The sequence below is a fragment of the Centroberyx gerrardi genome, chromosome 7, assembly GCF_048128805.1.
Source record: "Centroberyx gerrardi isolate f3 chromosome 7, fCenGer3.hap1.cur.20231027, whole genome shotgun sequence".
Taxonomy (NCBI): Eukaryota; Metazoa; Chordata; class Actinopteri; order Beryciformes; family Berycidae; genus Centroberyx; species Centroberyx gerrardi.
This window is the reverse complement of record NC_136003.1, coordinates 19,957,560-19,976,338: the sequence shown is the minus strand read 5'-3', so window position 1 is coordinate 19,976,338 and position 18,779 is coordinate 19,957,560. Positions and strand designations below refer to the sequence as shown.

Here is an 18,779-nt window from a genome sequence, read left to right as displayed (position 1 = left end):
ATGGTGCGCTCATGTGAACGAAGGATCCCTGCCTGGGTCTATGTGGGCACCCTGCTCCTCTCACTCTACCTCCACTCTATCACAGTTGGAGGAGGTAAGATAACATACGGCATCAGTAGTTTTAAACTGTTTGCTTTTAAAGAGTCTTGTCCGTTCTGTTTCCTTTTTTTTTTTATATATATCCTACATTGTAAGGGAAGCTGTGTTGTTCCATTTCAGTCCAGCTTCCCCCATACTGTCAGTGGGTAGTAGGGCACAGCGTGAGTGTATGGCTCTCACCCAGCCTCGGGGCAGGGGGGGTGTTTTATCTATTCTACTCATCCTGTCCTCATCTATCTGTCTGCTGGGTGCAGGGAAAGGCAGGCAAGTCCATTTGCTGCCTGCCTGTGTGCCAGCTCAGTAATACAGTACAACGTCTGAAGAAAAGGTTTCTTACTCTACTCTCTAAAGTAGATCAGACTTGTTGACCAAAGGAACTGAAGGCCACATTCTTGTGTTGTCAGATTATAGATCAATATTTCTTTTGGGATTCCTCTGGAGCACAGACTCATCTAATGCTGGATATTTAATATTTAGGAACCGTGTACAGAATGTTTTATTTAGTGTTTTCAGCCCTCCTGCGCTTGAGATACTTTATCATTCTTTATTCATAACCGTCATTTGTCTACTTGGAACTGAATCTCTGATTTTTTTTCTCACAGCATCAGAAAAGGTAAAATTTGTAGCATATAGCACCCTTAATTATGAATGAATTTCAAGATTTTTCAATTGGCTGAGAACTGTAAAACAAGAATGCCAAAGTCATTTGTCACTGTCCCCTCCCCCCAAGCTCAGCTGGCTCAGGGTGCCGGCTAGCTAATTGGAAAAAGGTTACTTTGAAGTGAAGACGCTTGATTGTGGTGGAGATATGAAGACGGGAGACAGCCCAGGGAGCCAAGAGTACTCCCCCTGTGTCTCATTAAACCCCCAGTAACGGGCCAATAAGGCTGCCGATGGCTGTGGCAGAGCAGAATGGAAACAGCAGCTTGTCATGCTGAGTCTTTCATGTGTGATTCCCCAGTATGTGTCACTTGCACTTACGCTCAAGAGGACCCATAGAAGCAGCCATCTGTAATGGCGCTGCAAAGTCAGGAATCATTTCTGAACACCTGGCATCTGAGGTTTTCTGAGTCAGCCACCTGGCATGTTACTCTCCTTCTCTATTAATTGAGACCGCAAGAATAGAATAGAAGGATGTGCAATTCTGCTTTTCTCTGATATAGAGCATAACTTGTGGTTTAGTCATGGGATTATACAGCGCTTTTCTAGTTCTTGTAGGATGTGTCAGACAAGGTCGATGCTCCCTGCATCTGATTCAAGTTGTAGAACAGAAGCACAGGAATTTTTCTGTGGAATAAATATCAGAACGCTGAGTAAGGCTGATAAGATTCATTAGGGACCTGGTGCAAATGGCGAATAAATCAGGGTGTACATATCAGAGTCCAGATAATGAGAACAGACTCACAATTTCAGGAACAGCTTATAGCTAATTGCTAGACCAAGACGAATTTCATCTGCATGTAACTGGCAAATACAGGTGATTCTCTTTCCGTCAAGTGTTGCTACTCCACTATTTTGCTCTCTCCTCCACAGCTGCCCTGAAGCCGGACGTCGCATTGGAGAATGGTGCCACGGTATTGAACCACTCCATGACTTTGGTGCAGCGTATGGAAACCCTGCTGGCCATGGGGAACGGTAGTGATATCACGCTCCGGGTGCAGACCATCAACACGGACGAGGTGAAGGTGATCCAGGCTCACACCCTGGTTCTCACCCTGCAGAGTGACGTGTTTGAGGAGCTGCTGCTCAGCCACAACACCAGCACTCTGGTTCTGAGGGAGACGCCCGACTGTGCTGCTGTCTTTGACAAGTTTGTCAGGTGAGGAGAGCAGTGGGCAGTTCATGGAGAGGAGAGGGACAAGAAAGCAGAGAGCGATAACTCAGAATTTTTAACAATTTATTAATTAACTATCTTAGGTTTAATTAAACCCAAAATACCATTCAAGAAATTGTGGAGCTGCTTATAGATGCTATACTATTTTCCACAAATATGAAGGTATCGCTCTTCATTCAGCATTTTGCCACTCTACCTTGTACTAAGAGAGTAAGATGCTCCATCTTGTGAAATATTTTAAAATTACATCTGCTGTGTGGGACTCACAGTCTAAATCGGACTGTGCGTTTTTTCAGTTACTCAGATGTGAGGAGAGAAAAACTGCTGAATATAGACAGAATTATGCTTACCTCCAAATAGAGTTTTGTGACTTTAGATGACTATTCCAGCCTTTTTTCCTGCAGGTATCTGTACTGTGGTGACATCTCGGTGCGGTTAGATCAGGCCATTCCTCTGCATAAGCTGGCCAGCAAGTACCATGTGTGGAGCTTGCAGCAGGGTCTGACCCAATACATGACCCAACATCTGTCTAGCGATTCCCCCACGGGCCATGTGGTGGGCTGGTACCAGTACGCCATGCAAACTGGGGACTTGGCCCTGCGGGACAGCTGCCTGCAGTACCTGTCCTGGAACCTGTCCTCTGTGCTGCAGAGCGGAGAATGGGGCTCCATCAGCGAAGACCTGCTGCTGTCCCTGCTCCAGCGCTCTGACCTTATTTTGCAGAGCGAGCTGGAGCTCTACGAGGCCCTGGAGGCCTGGATCAGCCAGAACCAGCCTGCCAGCCTGACAGTGGAGAGTGCCCTGAGGGCCGTGCGATACGGCATGATCCCCCCTCAGCACCTCTTCCGTCTGCAGAAGCAGTCCCCTCTCATGCTGAAGTATTACGAGTCTGTCCGTGAGCTCCTCTACCTGGCCTTCCAATTCCACTCTGCCTCACCCATCCAGCTGGCCAAGTACTTTGACGTCAACTGCAGCATCTTCACCCCCCGTAACTACCTGTCATCCTCCTGGGGGTCTCCTTGGGTCATCAATAACCCCACCCGTGACGACCGCAGCTTCAGCTTCCAGACCCAGCTGGGGCCAAGCGGCCATGACTCCAGTAAGAGGGTGACATGGAACGCCCTATTCTCCCCTCGCTGGCTCCCACTCAGTGTCCGGTCCACCTATACTGAAATGGGTGCCATGCAGCCCACCCGCACAGACGGGGGTCGACCTCGCATCATCGTCACGCCGGCCACTTCCAGTCCAGACTTTGCTGGTGTGAGCTTCCAGAAGACAGTGATCGTGATGGCAAGGCAGCAAGGAAAAGTGGTGGTTCGCCATGTCTACAATTTCCACCAAAGCACAGAGGAGGCCGGGGATTTCCTGGTGGACGCCGACCTGCAGCGCCGCGTGTCGGAGTACCTCATTGACAGCTCCCTCTATCTGCACATCGTAGTAAAACCCCTCTACCATACCCTCGTCGTTGCCAGGAAGTGAGGGCAGGAATTCTGTGTCGCCTCACCATCACTTGTCCGGCCTCCACACCCACTCACTCCAAACCACACTCATATCACAGCACCTGCTTATTGGTCAGGTGTGTGACATCTCCATTAATGATCACTTTGTGCAATTTGTTTTTTTGTCTTCCAACTACTTAGCAAGGAGGCGTCTGGTACCAGTTACGGACTCACCATTGTAACAACAATTCAGTGGCTCAGCAATGATTATCAGATTACTCACAGTGGGTTTTCAGTTTTACATGCATACTGAGAGAAAAAAAAGCTTTTCTGTACTGTATTTGTTACGGTTTTTAATGTCTGGCTGTTTCCTTGGTTGAATGGCATTATGAATTCATTAAATCTACATAATGGTTAATGTTGTCTGCATAGATAGAAGTTTTGCTTTAAATTAAAATGTTTGCTGTTGGTTTCCTTTTATGCAGAACATGAAAATGAAGCTCTATTCTAGTGTCCACATAGATTTCTAGTTCATGGCACTATATCCTTAAACATACCCTTATATACCTACAGTACCTTGCTGTTTACATACCAAAATGCATTTGAAGTACAATCCCATTATCAATGTTCCTTTGTATTCTGCGGCTCACATGCAAGACAGTGGGGATTTTTTTTTTTTTATTGCAGCCCCTAGGGGATTGTATTTTGTTTCTAGTGTAACACACACCTTATCTCTAGCTTTTAAAGAAACTACATCTCTGTCATTTTCATCTTCAATAAAAACAAGAAAAAAAACATTTTGTCTATGATTGCCTATAATTCAGTTACCAAAATCTAGTGTGCATAAAGTTGCCAGACAACAAATCAAAGTCAAATGCATTGTATGATCTATTAAAAGCATCGTTGTAATTAATGTAGTTTTAATCTGTAAATTAAATTAGCTCTCTGTTACATCATCTGTACAAAAAAAAAAACCGAAAGAAAAATCCGTGCTCACGATACAAACTACACAACCCATAAGCCTTTAAGCATGAGGCAGGAAATACGTCATTACGCAGCAGCGTCGTTGGAACCTTCAGCTGTCAGACTTTGGCCACCCTAAAAGTGCAGTTTTTGTTAGCAAACTAACTCGAACTGTATATCCCGCGTCGACTTCATTTAAAGTTGTGCATCCATCTGCTAATCGATCCTTAAACCTGCGGGTTAGCGATAGAAGCACGGAGATTGCACGAAGATAAACAATCTTTTTATCGCTGCTAGTTTTTGCACGACAAGCCACCGATCCTGAGCGGGTGTAAGGGTAGATGCAGGGAGGGAGGGAGTAAAAAAAGGCAAAAGTCTTTGTGCTTCCCTTCCCCCTCATCAAAGCAAAGGGGAAATGTCTCTTTCTAAAGGAGGTAAGGATTTCGTACTCTGCCGCTTTTTAAAACATACCCATGCATGTGATTTCATTTATGCGGTGCAGTTTGTGTGGAAGTAATTTAGCTATCATTGACAATCGTAACCTTACCAGGTGGAAAGCTGCATGCATGAGAGGAGGAAAAAAAAAGCTAGCCAGGACGTCTTTCCTGCTTTCTATCATTATGCGAAGCCTCTAGCCACACTGGAGCCTCAAGATATTGCTCCTGCGCTGTATTATAGCTTATATCGCCAATTTTGCTTTCTGGTAATGGGCATTCCCGTGTCGCTCGCGTTTCACTTTTGTGTTTTAGTGAGCACATTTTCACGACAAAAAGAGGTATTTCGCCAAGCTGTGTTAAACAACCGACTTGCACCTTCAGCTGTAACTCGCTGCAGCGGTACAGATTGGTTTCTCCTCTTTAGGTGAAAGCAAAGTGGGACCACAGGTGTTTTATTTTTTCGGCCTCCTGGATGTCATGACTCATTGATTATGTTGGATCATTCTGATTGGCCAACGTAACCACACGTAGCCTATACATGTATATATTTAGAGTCGCGTCCGTAAAAATGCGTTTTCCCTGGTGGAAATTCCACTATTTTTAAACATTCACGCGCTTCGCGGCAATGTCAATGAACGACGAATCGCACATTTGGCTTCCGCTAGCGTGTGTGTTGTGTAATGTTTTTTTTGTAGCGGCGGACACTGTTCAACAAAATGCACCCCTCGGAAAATCAGGGTCCTTCCTCTGCGTCAGATACAGAGAGCACGATGATGTCAATTTGCATTTCAAGTTCACCGCTTGTGCTGTTACACAATCATACTAGCGTTACCATGGTCGGGAGTACACATTGTTTTGAGAGGGCTGTGTAGATTGGCTGTGTGCTGTTCAGGCAATCACAGCCTTTGGCCTACCATGGCATGTTTTGACTTGCAGCCTCAATACCTAGTGCAGGCGCTCTTTGTTGACACTTCACTGGCTGCAAGCAGTATTGCATAGCTGCTACACAGGTTCTAATGTGTTGTTACTGTGCAGACCAAAGGTGTCTTGTGAAAGTGTGTGGGTTTTTTTTTTCTGACCACTACAGTGAGTGCGGCCCTCCGTGGTAAAGGGTGGAGTGGGCCTAAATGCATTGCAATGCAATTCACGGCATTGCTTAGGCATGTTCGGAGATTGGATTCTCCCTAACTGCACTGATAGGGTGGTGTGGAAGATTATCTGTGCATGACTCATCATTGTCCATATATGGGCCCAGACTGAGGCCGAAGCTTCCTGATGGTGACTCGCCACACAGCTATTGACACTTTGATCCCATGCACAATCCAGAAATTCCTCTTCATGTTGTGTATGCGTTGCTGCACTCAGAAGATTCTCTTCTCTTATTATTGGTGTGTCCGGAGAATCACCTAATTTCCTGTGTCCCCTTGACATCCACTGACTATACAGCTATGGCTGATGTCACGGCATCATTGTCTCATATCGGGGCCCAATTCGGGGACAAGGCAGGTCTTGCAACAGAAAGCTGCAGGGAAGCTAGCCTCGGCCCAATGAGGAAAGTGAGCAGTAAGCAGGCCAAGTGAAGTGACATCATATTTCCCAAAGGGTCCTGACAGCTGTTGTGTTTTCAGCGGATGTGTCCAGTCTGACTGGCTGTGAGTCATATCCCACCCCACAGCCCAGGCCACAGGGGTACGACACACACCACACACTGGCACTGCTACCTGAGAGCGACTAGTATTTCAAGTCCATTACGACTTCACTGTAAACACGCAAGGCATGTCTTGCAATTACTCAGACCTCATTCAAAAGGTGATATGTACAGTATGATCTACTGTATGTGTCAAGTGTTATTGTAGTAGTTGTTTTCATGCAGCACCAACACATTGTTAAACCTTTCTAAGAGATTAAACAAGCCACGTTCTGTCAGGTTTGGTGGCATGTTTTTAAACTACGCAATCCGTTTATTTTTCTGTGCTGCACCAGTGAAGGGAGAGCCTGGCCTGTGTTGTATTGGCTTGCTACCCTACTTTTGTTGGGTGAACAAAAGGCTGTCTTATTTGTCAGGTCATAGGGAGGTTTTGAATGCTCTTTATTTATGTCACCCAGAGGAAATGCACAATCTATTTTTGACTGAGCATGTGTGAGTAAATCACATTTAATCTTCCCCTACCACATGAGACTACTGTAGGCGTAGTGGCTCATTGAAACTCCTGTCTGTCAAGACACTTTGTAGGCCTATTTTAGGGCTACAGCACACAATACGCCTGCCTGAAGTTTCAGTTGTAGGCCATCGAATCTGAAATCCTTGTGAGCTAGACTTCCCTAAGCACGGCTTAGCAAGGAAGGGGTTTACCCAATCATGTTTCCTGCAAACTGGAGTGGTATGACTCATTACATGGTAAATAATTTTAATTCAGTAGTAGCAGCTGGTATCCACACCTCTAATGACAAATAAGTCATACCAATAAACAGACCCATTGCAATTTTTTGCTAATTTCAAAAAAGGGGCTGCTCCAGTCTGCGCAAAATACATCTTTTTAGTGACTTGCCTGTCAGCTACATGAAACTAACTTCCTAGATTTGAGGTAGAATGAGTTTAGCTTGCAGCCTGGCCTAAGCCTGTATACAACTAGTTGAGGAAATAGCCAGGCAGGTCTAAACTATTTCTCATCATATCCCAGTGGGTGAAAATCTGTCCAATCCCAGGACAGACAAAGGTCAAGAATGTGTTCTGTTTTTCCTGTCGACCTTGCTACGGGAGCAAACACGCTGAGCGCCAGTGTCCATGTCGAGAAGAGCTGAACTGTTTTCCTCTGTGTTCCTGGTAGGCCTGTTGGCTGTGTCATTCTGGCAGGGACCCACAGCCCCTTGTGGGAAGTCCCAAGGCTGCTGGTAAAACGTGTTTATGAATGGACTGCTGTCACTACTTTAACAGAGAAAGGTCCCAGAGCTCCACAGTTTACAGCACCATGTTTGATCTTCCAGATATTGAAAAATGTAATATGTCCTAAACTTGAGAAAAAAACATATTGACGGTTGATTTGGTTGCAACATTTGAAAAAAAAAATCATGACAGGAAAGGAGGACTTGCTTCCCTTGTATTTTACCATCCCTCCCCTTTCTCTGCATCTGAGTCATCATACCAATGCCGATTAGTCATTTAGGCCACCTTCTCTCTATTGTGGGGCCTCAGCTTTGAGTACACCTAATCTCCAGTTAGATAACAGATCATTGGCAAGAGTCGGTGTCAATGGCAACTGCAAATTGAATGTAACCTTGAAAGCACTCCTTACTTCCAGAATGGGGAAAAAACTCCACTATCCATAGACTGATGTGGATATATTGACCAGTCAATCATGAAGGCTTTTCTCATTTCTTATCTGCCAGGGAAGAAGAAGAACCCTGGACTGAAGCTGTCCAAAGAAGTGTTTGAGCAGCCTCCACCAGCAGCAGCAGCGTAAGGCTCCTCTTTATGCCGGGGTGCCGAGGGGCAGAGGCAGCAAACATATTATCCTCAATAAGGGGCTCTCAAACTTTTTTTTTATGATGGAGATGCCCGAATAGATTTGGAGACACCCTAATAGGCATTTGGCTGAGAAGTGCATTGTGTTTCGTAGTAGATGTGATAATATGAATGAACTTTCTGGGGATTTGGATTGTCTGTACTCCACTTAAGGAACCACGGCCCTGTGTAAATGCTGATTCCTGTCCAAATCGGGGAGAGAGGTTCAATCCCTGCATGTTGGATTACCCGAGTTGACCATTGATCTTAATATTGACTTAAACCACTCTCTGTTTTAATATGAATCTCATCAGTTATTCTAATAATAAAGATGCACAATGTGTCTCATGAATCAGCTGTAAGCAAATATGGCATCTTTCAAACTGACAGTATACTGACTGTTTTTACTCAATTTAAACTCTGTTCTCTCGCTGCAGGCCCCCTCGAGACCTCGACTCTAAAGCTTGCGTCACTATTGGAGATAAGGTAAAGTTGGCTCCGTATTCTCCTGAGACGTGCTGTTCTATTTTTTGCTGAGCTGAATACATGCATTAAGCTGACCGCTCTCTCCTCCGTCCAGAACTTTGTGGTGAAGGCAGATGACTTGGAGCAGATTGGCGAGCTGGGGAGGGGAGCGTATGGGGTGGTGGACAAGATGAGACATGTGCCCAGTGGTGTTATCATGGCTGTCAAGGTAGGCTGGCCAGCCGCTCGCTGCTCAGGTTACCTGACTTGGCTGCTCAGTAGATGCACCAGGCTTTTAAAATAGTACGATGACTCATAGATGTACTCAACATGTGCGCTCAGCTCGCACTCATTTAGATCGGATCTATGATGGGTTACATTGGGGGGGGGGGGGGGGGATGGGTTATATATCTTTGGAAAAGGAGTTTTCATTCCTCTCTCTGTCATCTCTGGTGATTTGACTGGTGCAACTGTGCAGCTAAGTTGCAGGGCCTTTTAAAATGCATTGTTGATAATATTTGAGGACGTTGTGATAAGACATTGGACCCCATTGGGATTAAGCACCTGTGATGAAACTTGCAGCCCGATCTGTGCGTTTCTCTCCCCAGAGGATCCGTGCCACAGTCAACACCCTGGAGCAGAAGAGGCTGCTGATGGACCTGGACATTTCCATGAGGACAGTGGACTGCTTCTTCACCGTCACCTTCTATGGCGCCCTCTTCAGAGAGGTGAAGACAATGTCTGCGTCTCACACATTTACTATCGGCATTGCCTTCTTTGTGCATTTTACGGAAGTGCTGACCGCCTTGTTTCTCTTCATTGTCGGTTGACATCGGTGTTGCCAGGGGGATGTTTGGATCTGCATGGAGCTGATGGACACTTCTCTGGATAAGTTCTACAAGAAGGTTATTGAGAAAGGCATGACCATCCCCGAGGACATCTTGGGCAAGATCACTGTAGCAGTACGTCCACGACTCCTGCACCATATTTTACTATTTGAGAGCATTGTCATTGTGATGATTTGATCATTTGGGTGTCTTCTACACCTCTAGTTCTCAGCGTTAGTTACTGACTTCTTGATGATGACTGATGATGACTTCAACTTCTTCCTCAGTTCTCAATCTCTGTTTACTTTACAGATTGTCAAGGCATTAGAGCACCTGCACAGTAACCTGTCGGTGATACACAGAGGTAAACAGTGTGTTTACTCATATCAAAGACATTGCAATATCAGAAAATTTATACTCATGTGTTTCCCCTTGTTGATTTGCTATCCCTTCTCTCATCACTCCAACACCGTCCCTCTCCAGATGTGAAGCCCTCCAATGTTCTCATCAACACTCAGGGCCAGGTTAAGATGTGTGACTTTGGCATCAGTGGCCACCTGGTGGACTCCGTAGCCAAAACCATGGATGCAGGCTGCAAGCCCTACATGGCGGTAAGCAGGGCCAGGGAAAATCGGGGAAGAGACTCCTGGTACAGGCCAGTTGAGGTGCAGGAGAAGATTCTTCAGTGAAGTTTTAGAAATGTACGGATTTAAGATTGATCTAAGCCTGAGCGAGGCCTGGCCTTTATCAACATCGTAGGTCTTTTAACCCCTCATGAGCTGGAGCACAGCCAGAGATCCTCAGGCAGGCCGCTCCCTCACCATGTTGAAGTCTAGACTACAGACTAACAGTAATCAGGCCTTCGCTGTCCGAACCCCTAAGTTTTTGAATATCTTGCCTGGAACTTCAGCAGAACCAGTGCATTCTTTAAAATCATCACCTAAAGCTTTTAAGTAATTTATGGGAATTAGTCGTCAAGACGCCCGTGCACACCCACTTATGATCAGGTGCAGGTTGGTCGCAGGAATAAGACATAACCGCACACTGTTAGACTTCGTTGTTAACTTACATCTTTATTTTCTTAAGATTAGACTTGAGAAGCGAACAACGCGTTTCGCCAGTTGCTTCCTCAGGTTCGATCATTGATTGCACAATCACAGGTGTTCAAGAAGACTCAAATTACATGACTTGGATTCTCGTCACATGATCATACCGTCACTCATTTTAAACATTTTAACCATATAATATTTTTAACCATATAATATATGCAGAAATAGAAGAAAATAGAAAAAACTAAACATTTAGATATAGGTGTAGGCTACACTAGAATACTATTAATCAAAAGTATGAAGGAGTAGCTCCACATTAGTCAAAACCCATTACTCAAAGGCATTAAATGAATAGGCTACACATTATGACCTATTTCCCTAATTCTATAGGGCTGTCTTTTATATAATTTGTTTTTAACTATTTTATTCCCATTACATTTGACTTCTTTATTCTTTACGTCTGAGTTTAAATCTGGCATTTTTATTGATTTGTCTGTAGCTGTTTTGTAACTCTGTTTTGAAAAATGCAAAACAAATCAAGTTTATCATTATTGTTGAAATAATTTTATCTGTTGCTGGCTTTTTTCCTGTTTCAGCCTGAGCGGATCAACCCTGACCTCAACCAGAAAGGCTACAGCGTCAAGTCAGACATATGGAGTCTTGGAATCACTATGGTGAGTCGGGCTGGGTATCCAAATTTAGTGCCTCTAGATACTGATACTGGCATCAATACTGCAGAGCACATTCAGTTTCATTTTTTGATACTTTAAGTTAATAATAAATAGGCACAAAATTAATGTTATTGTTGCCATTTTGGCATCAAGGTTGCAGTCAATGCTCTTGTATTCAGCTTTACATGAATTTGGTAAAGCAATAGCATGTGAGGCTATTGGCTACATACCAGACATACAGCTTTAAAGTACTTGTAGTGCTTTCTAATCTTTAACATCTCTAACATTTTGTCCACATAAAAATGTGGATAAAGATGTGATTAAAGTTCACAACAAAGGACTAGTAAAAGGAAATACAAACTATGCAATATGATATTGGAAAAGTCCAACTCAACCACAGAGGCTCTCGCTTTGCCAGCAAGATGATTGATGCTCTGATTGTGTATTCACTGTCTTGCTACTATGAGCTTGTGTCAGACGGTGCTCACGCTGTTGGCAAACACAAAAACGTAAATGTTAGCTTAGCCTTGTGTAACCAGACCTTTCTCCGTACTCCATTGGATCATAACTCTTATTATATAATTCAAGGCAAACGCCATCCCAGCCGCTTTCTGCCAGTGTAAGTCGAGCCTCTTCCACTTTTTCCTCTATGATCCATTTTATCCTCGGCAGCTACTGCTGTGATGAGCACCATGGTGGTGGGAGACCCAGTTTTGTTTGAAGTTTATGATCACAATTATCCACAGCGTTACTTTCTCAACAAGAGTTTAATTCATCAGATGGTACAGTACACTTTGGCAAATACCATGTTTACTAAATCATGTTAAAAAAGATGCCAATATCGGTACCACAAATTTCCACACACACGATCCAACACTAATGGTGAGTCACTGTCACCCTGGTATGATTGGTATGTTTTGACAGCGAGACCAGATTGGTGCAAAATCATAAATAATCCATGCTTTCCTTGATTAATATTTAATATGGCTCACAGGCACCTTTTCTTTCTTTGGCTACACGAAAGAGATGCCCTTATCACTTATTTATCCCTTATTGCTATCTTGCAAAGAATATATTTTACAATTTTGAGACCATGGGAAGCTTGGGAATTGTACAATTCTGTAAAAGTGTCTGCAAATATTGTGATATTTGAAGAGTTTTGTTCCAAACTGAAAGGTCCACCATTTGATAAAATACATATACTCATACAAAATGATTGGTAGTACAAAGTTAAAACAAATTATAGCAAAAGGAGATTAATTAACTTGGATCTAAATAGTCTAAATACTTAATATTTTATAGATGTTGCGTGATGACTTTCTGGTAATGGTTTTTAAAAATATATCGCCCTTTGAAGATGAACTCTTCAGTGTTGTGAAGGATCATCTTCAGCTAGCGTTATAGTTGATAGTCATATTACCCAGCTAACATTAGCATACATCATATTGAACCCTGATCAAAATCTTAAAATCCAGTCAAGAAATAGAAGGAAAAAGTATGATATTTTAAATGGACAATGTGTAGGATCCCTGTTAAACCAGACTGTCTCTGCCTTCTAGATTGAGCTGGCCATTTTGAAGTTCCCCTACGACTCGTGGGGCACCCCGTTCCAGCAGCTCAAACAGGTGGTGGACGAGCCGTCTCCACAGCTGCCCGCCGACCGCTTCTCCCCAGAGTTTGTAGACTTCAGCTCCCAATGGTGAGCCTCTCCATCTCTGCACATTTCTCACGGTTATGCTCCTCATCCGCCTCGCTCTAAAGCAGTGGCATCCAAAGCCCAGCAGGGGTCAGTGTTCTGCTCTCCATTAGCCTGAAGAAGAGCCATGACTATCTCAGGAGCTCCATCATCCTGTCAACATCATCAGATGGCATCATTTGACTATTTTTATATGTGGCTATAATTACTGTTGGATATTTGTTTGGTATTTTGTCTTATGTTTGCCTCTATCTTCTTCATCTTTACAGCTTAAGAAAGAAGCCAATTGAGAGACCAGCTTACACAGAATTAATGGTTAGTTTGCATCTTTGGTTTTTATGTCTCTTTTCTCCAAAAATGGCATTAAATAGTTGAATGTATTTTGTTCTGTCTTCTGTCTACTTTGCCACCATCTGTGTCACCTCTGTGAAATCTAGGGTGCTCCTGTTCTTGCTTTTGTCCACAAGAGGCCAGGCTTTACCCAATTAACCCACCAAGAGTGTGTGTGTGTGTCTGTGTGTGTGTGTGTGTGTGTGTGTGTGTGTGTGTGTATGTGTGTGTTGCTAGCTAAAAACAATAACAACACAGTGTTTATTACATTGGTGTAAATCCCTTTTGTCGTCCAGGAACATATGTCTAAGCATAGATGTTTCTCCTTTTCTACACAGCAACATCCCTTTTTCACCCTGCATGACTCCAAAGAGACAGACGTGGCCAGTTTTGTCAAGGTCATCCTGGCTGACTGATGGGCTCCCCGCCCCCCTCCCAACCCCTCCCCGTCAGGGTAGGCGGGACCTCTCCATCAATGAACCAATGGCCTACCTTTTTTTTTTTTTTTAAACTCACTGGAATGACATACTCGACGGACTCTCATGCACCCACACACAACAGGGGGCGACCCAAAGACTGAAACCAGCCCAACAGCACTGGAGTGGGAGAGTGACGGTGATATGAACTCGTATGGTCCAACCGACTGGAGAGGTTTAATTCACTCCTCCAAGCCTCCTGTGTGTGTGCAATTATCCAACACGACAGATATGAACTGAACTCTTGTTGTTTTTGTCCTGTTTTTTTTTTCTCCCTCTCTCCCCCTCTCTCTCTCTCTCTCTCTTCAGAACGGACAGAGCCAGCCATTATTTCTTTTGTGACGCATATTGTATGAATACTTTGAATTTCATCTGCAAAACCAACAGTTAAAGTGTATGTTTTTTTTTGTGTAATGAAAGCTATATTTGCATATGCGTTTGTATGTTTTCTCATTATACAGTTTTTTTTTTTGTTTGTTTTTTTTGATACTGTATATATATTTCGACGTCAAGTGTGAATTACTTGGGGCCTTATTCGTCAAAACGCATCAGGTGACCAGTCTGGCCTGGTCCTGTGTCTTGCCGGGCCGTGGGAGGCTCCAGCGGTCAAAAACGAAGCACGCTGCACCGCGACAAATGGCAAAGGTCAATTTCGGGGACAGAAGGAGTCGCAAGTCATTCCTAGATCTCTCTCTGTGGTTCTTCGTGTGAGGCAGGAATGTGAGGAATCCCGTGTCATCTGACCTTATAGCGCTCCAAGGCGCCTTCATGCAGTGACCCCACAGTACACAGCCCTCCCTCCCTCCCTCCTCTCCTCTTGGGTATTAGATTAAGAGTTGGCCTCCTAATGTAAACAGTGCTGCCGGTGTTACCACCTGGAGGTTCAGGGGTTGCCTATTCAAGCTCACAGCTATATCTTGCCCGCTGTGTGCCATTTTTGAAAATTGTTCTCATGAATTATTACATTAATTGTGTGGGTTTTTTTTTCTGTTTTGGACTTGATTTTGCCCGCATTTTGACTTTTTTTTTTTTTTGTTTGTTTTTTTGGCAGCATTTAAACTTATTCTCCCCTTTGCTTATCTTTCCGAATGCTGGGGTCAGTATCGTCTTTTCATCCGAGGCACTTATTTTTTTCAGAGACCTTATTATGCCTTACACATACAGTATGTTAGGGAAATAATTTATGTGTTGAAGATGTAAATACTATCTTTTTTTTTTTTTTTTTAAATGTAACATGGCGCTGTCGTAACCTGGGCAGTGCAGATGTTCCTAGAGTGGTTGATATTAGTTAGTTTTTAATGCAGTGTGAAACGCGTGCACATACACACACACACTCACACACACACACTCTCTTACTCACAGGGCCAGCTGACTCCTGTGCACCTATTTTGGATTGATGTGCTGTCAAGCTCCGCCGCTCAGGTTTCTGTGCCCTGCTTCATGTGGAGGCGGCCCTGTTTTTTTTTCTTTTTTTTTTCTCCCAGGTCGTACTCTTCCTGAGTGCTGGATTGAGAGCCTCTATGTGGGCCATGGCGGGCAGCCATTATCTCTTCTGTCTGACTGTACTATGCAGTGCCCCTTAGCCTTGGACACACAGCAAGAGGCCCTTTCCCCACTCCCAAGTGTTCAGAGACTGTGACGGTGGTGGTGGCGATAGCGATGGTGACGACTGCCATGCCTCTGTTCATGGCGAGCACTCATGGCCTCTCTGGTTTACACTGTAGTGCGATCTTTATCAAAAGTCAGTGAGTTAGGAGTATTTATGATTGTGAATAAGAAGGGAAAGCTAGCAACGCCACAAAGAAGCTGCTGTAATTTTGTTTTGTTTTTTTCTAGTCGGCCTTCTTTGGATGGCCATTCCCATGGTGTGTAAAAGTGAGTTTTTACGCTGATCACAATGAGAATGGAACACTTGCTCTACCTCTTACTCCTTCACTCTGTTTGCCACCTCTTCATTGGGTGGGACTGACAAACTTGAACTATGGGAAGACAAAAAATAAAGGCTTTATTCTTCAGTAAGACTGCATAAAGAATTCATTTCATCGTATCGTTCATTTCACAATACCTAGACATGATGTCAATCCTTTTTTGTGATTATCAAATGCGCACAAAAGGTTGGACAAAAATGTTGCAGAAAGGATGATAGCTGCAGGTTTAAGAATTGACAAGTAGTTCCTATAATAATGTACAGATGCATAGAAGATGTACAGTGCAGCTCTGACATTTAATGAAGTCTTGATACATGCATCTGTCTGTATGTGGTCCAAATTGCCCTTCAGGCCGCTCCTCGGTCAAGCTCTTGATTCCTACTCCCTCGTCACTAACAGTTTCCACTTAAGATTCTCCTTCCTGAAACCACACGCTCTAATCGAGATGAAAGATACTGGAGCTGACCGATCCAGCTGATAAAAGGAAATAAAGTCTCAGGGTTTCTACCAGCAGTAGTGTCTCACTCCCTCGCCCGTCTCCTCAGACACCTGTCAGCACGACCATGTTTTCCATCCTATTACATGTGATACTGTAAAGCGCTGTAATGTAATGAAAGTGGAATTGAAACAAGAGATGGAAATGGTACACCTGGCCCCAGCGTGTGCATACAGTCATATGGTAACTTATACCCACACCCTATGTAGATACATACCCTATACCAAGAGCAGCTATAAGCTTGATCTCAAATACTCCCATCACCTCTAATTTAACAAGAAATGTGCTGCCAATCTTGATCCACAAGGGGTAAAGGTCTAACAGTTTCCATTGCAGGCAATTTTCAAATCCAATTACTGTTATTTCCTTATTTGTTTCTGATAACACCTGCGCCTGTTGCCAGCAATATTACAGTGTCAATCTGAGTAAACATCTTTATGTAAGCAGACACAGAAGTGAATGCACTCTTTTTGGCAAACCTCTGATTCTTAGAGTTGTGAATAGAAACATTAGTCCATTACATGGCTCTTTCTGAGTGCTTTTTCGCTGTGAATGTTAACAGAGGTTAACAAAAGCTCACTTGAGCAGCGGGATCCAGACCACTCCACTCTGAGTGTGTCTGTCAAAGGCCAATGTCTTCATGCCAGGATGAGGAAACTCAATGCCAGGAGACTGCAGGCAGTGGCCCAGAGTTGTGCAGAGGAGTGGATTGCGAGCCAAACCAAAGACACTCTTTTTAGGAAAGAAGGCCTCTGATGAGAACTTACATAATGCCGCTAAAAAAGATTGTTGTATGAGGAAAATGGCCAACGTCTAGTTGAATTACTATCTCCGCTCAATTGAGAGGAGACTGCGATGCAGAAGAGAATCGCAACCTGTCTGAACTGGAAATGGGCGTTTTAGGGCCCCACCGGGGCAGCAGTGAGGATGAGTGGCTGGGTAATCTGTGGCTCCAGTTCACAATAACAACCTAATGTTTCTAGGGCCAGACACTAGTCAACACATTTAACCCACTTTCAGACACAATCACATGGCATTACAGGGCTAAGAATTCATGAATTTGAGTGTAATAGGTGAAATTGTGTGTTTATTTCTGTTCTCTTCAAGTCATAGTATGACTTCCTTTAGACATGAATGTTTAAAGTGCCTGTTGACCATTGAAAATCAAAAGCTCTTGGGTGGCAACAGTTAAGCACTTCTACATTCACCAGTTTGCCATTAGATGCAGAAAAGTAGGAAAGTATATAATATTTTTTCTTTTTTATGGATCCACCACTGCCAGTCCAAAATCACCATTGACAGCCACCAAGGAACACACTGACCCAAACCCTCAGCTCACCTGGAACATCAACACATGAAACAAGAGCAAACAGAAACTGCATCTGCTGTACGAATCCTAATCTAAAAATGTGCCCTGTTGATTTCTCACCTGGTTCAGCCCACACAAAAAAAAATCACAAAAATAAAAAAAGTCAATATAGATAGAAGAATCTCAGGGACTAAACCTCACAACATTTTATCAACGTTCAAATCCAGTGCAATGCAAAACCTTTGGGACGATATGAGCCACATCTCAACCACTCAACAACCATTAAAACCTCATCTGTACCCTCTCTACAGAACAGCCAGAACCAGTAATTTTATTCCCACAACTCTAGCGCTCCATCTCCTTCCGCAAGATTATAGAAGACTCAGTAATGTGTGCTTTCCAGTTGTGTTAGCATAGTTAATGTCAACTGTTGGACTTGCTATATCCTGGCTGTGGAATATACACTTTTGCACTAATACACCTTCCTGATTATTGTACAAGACACATTTCCAGAAAGAACAATTGATTGATTGATTCATAGATTCATTATGTGTTTCATCTTCTGAGTGCTTACTTATCCCTATCGGGTCAGAAACAGTAAACAATATAATTTTCACAACTTAAACTGCAAGTTCACCAAAATGTATCCCAAGGGTGCAAAGGACGACCAGCAGGACAGCTGTTTTCAGTCTGCTTACAATCTGAAACAGGTGCATAAGGGTCAGAGAGAAGATACAGCGGCTGGTTATCATCGCAGACTTCTAACCATCTTAGCATCTTTCCCATGATTTATTAATTAGTAAGTAGCCAGTCAAGCAGATTCCTGGCCCTGTCCTCGTGTTCAGAGCCAGAGAGTGTCTTCCTGTCTGCTCAGGAGCTTCTGCTGTTTACTCAGGCAGAACTCACGTAACAAACAGCGAGTACTGAAATCACTTGCCACAGCAGTGATTAGATGCATGCCTATTTTTACATGATGAAATAAAGACACTAGAGTTGAGTTTGAGAACTCTTTCTGCTGTTGCCTCCAGGGACCTAAAGATGGACCGAGGAGTGCCAGACAAGGCATGGTAAGTATGTGCACTCCATTTTGGAATTATTTCCTTAATCTTTTGCCAGCTCCCACGATCCCCTGACCTGGCTATGGACATCTGATGGTCAGTGTTTTGCGCACCACAGAGCAAGTCATTAGAGAGACACACACAGACAAAACGTTCCATACAAACATCCTATCGAGGACTGTGAAGTGCCAATTATAATA

At 43.8% G+C, this 18,779-nt stretch overlaps 2 protein-coding genes across 2 annotated transcripts; both read left to right on the top strand.

The window, feature by feature from the left end:
* btbd17b (BTB (POZ) domain containing 17b) lies at nt 1-3,412 on the top strand. Its single transcript, XM_071924310.2, has 3 exons — nt 1-94; nt 1,633-1,918; nt 2,338-3,412. Exons 1-3 carry the CDS (start codon nt 1-3, stop codon nt 3,410-3,412), a joined length of 1,455 nt encoding a protein of 484 aa, XP_071780411.1.
* A 1,037-nt stretch (nt 3,413-4,449) lies between these two features.
* LOC139930919 (dual specificity mitogen-activated protein kinase kinase 6) lies at nt 4,450-15,803 on the top strand. Its single transcript, XM_071924251.2, has 12 exons — nt 4,450-4,769; nt 8,160-8,229; nt 8,712-8,760; nt 8,855-8,968; nt 9,348-9,467; nt 9,585-9,701; nt 9,879-9,930; nt 10,050-10,177; nt 11,212-11,289; nt 12,846-12,985; nt 13,252-13,297; nt 13,651-15,803. Exons 1-12 carry the CDS (start codon nt 4,751-4,753, stop codon nt 13,726-13,728), a joined length of 1,011 nt encoding a protein of 336 aa, XP_071780352.1. The 5' UTR covers nt 4,450-4,750; the 3' UTR covers nt 13,729-15,803.
* The last annotated feature ends 2,976 nt before the right edge of the window (nt 15,804-18,779 follow it).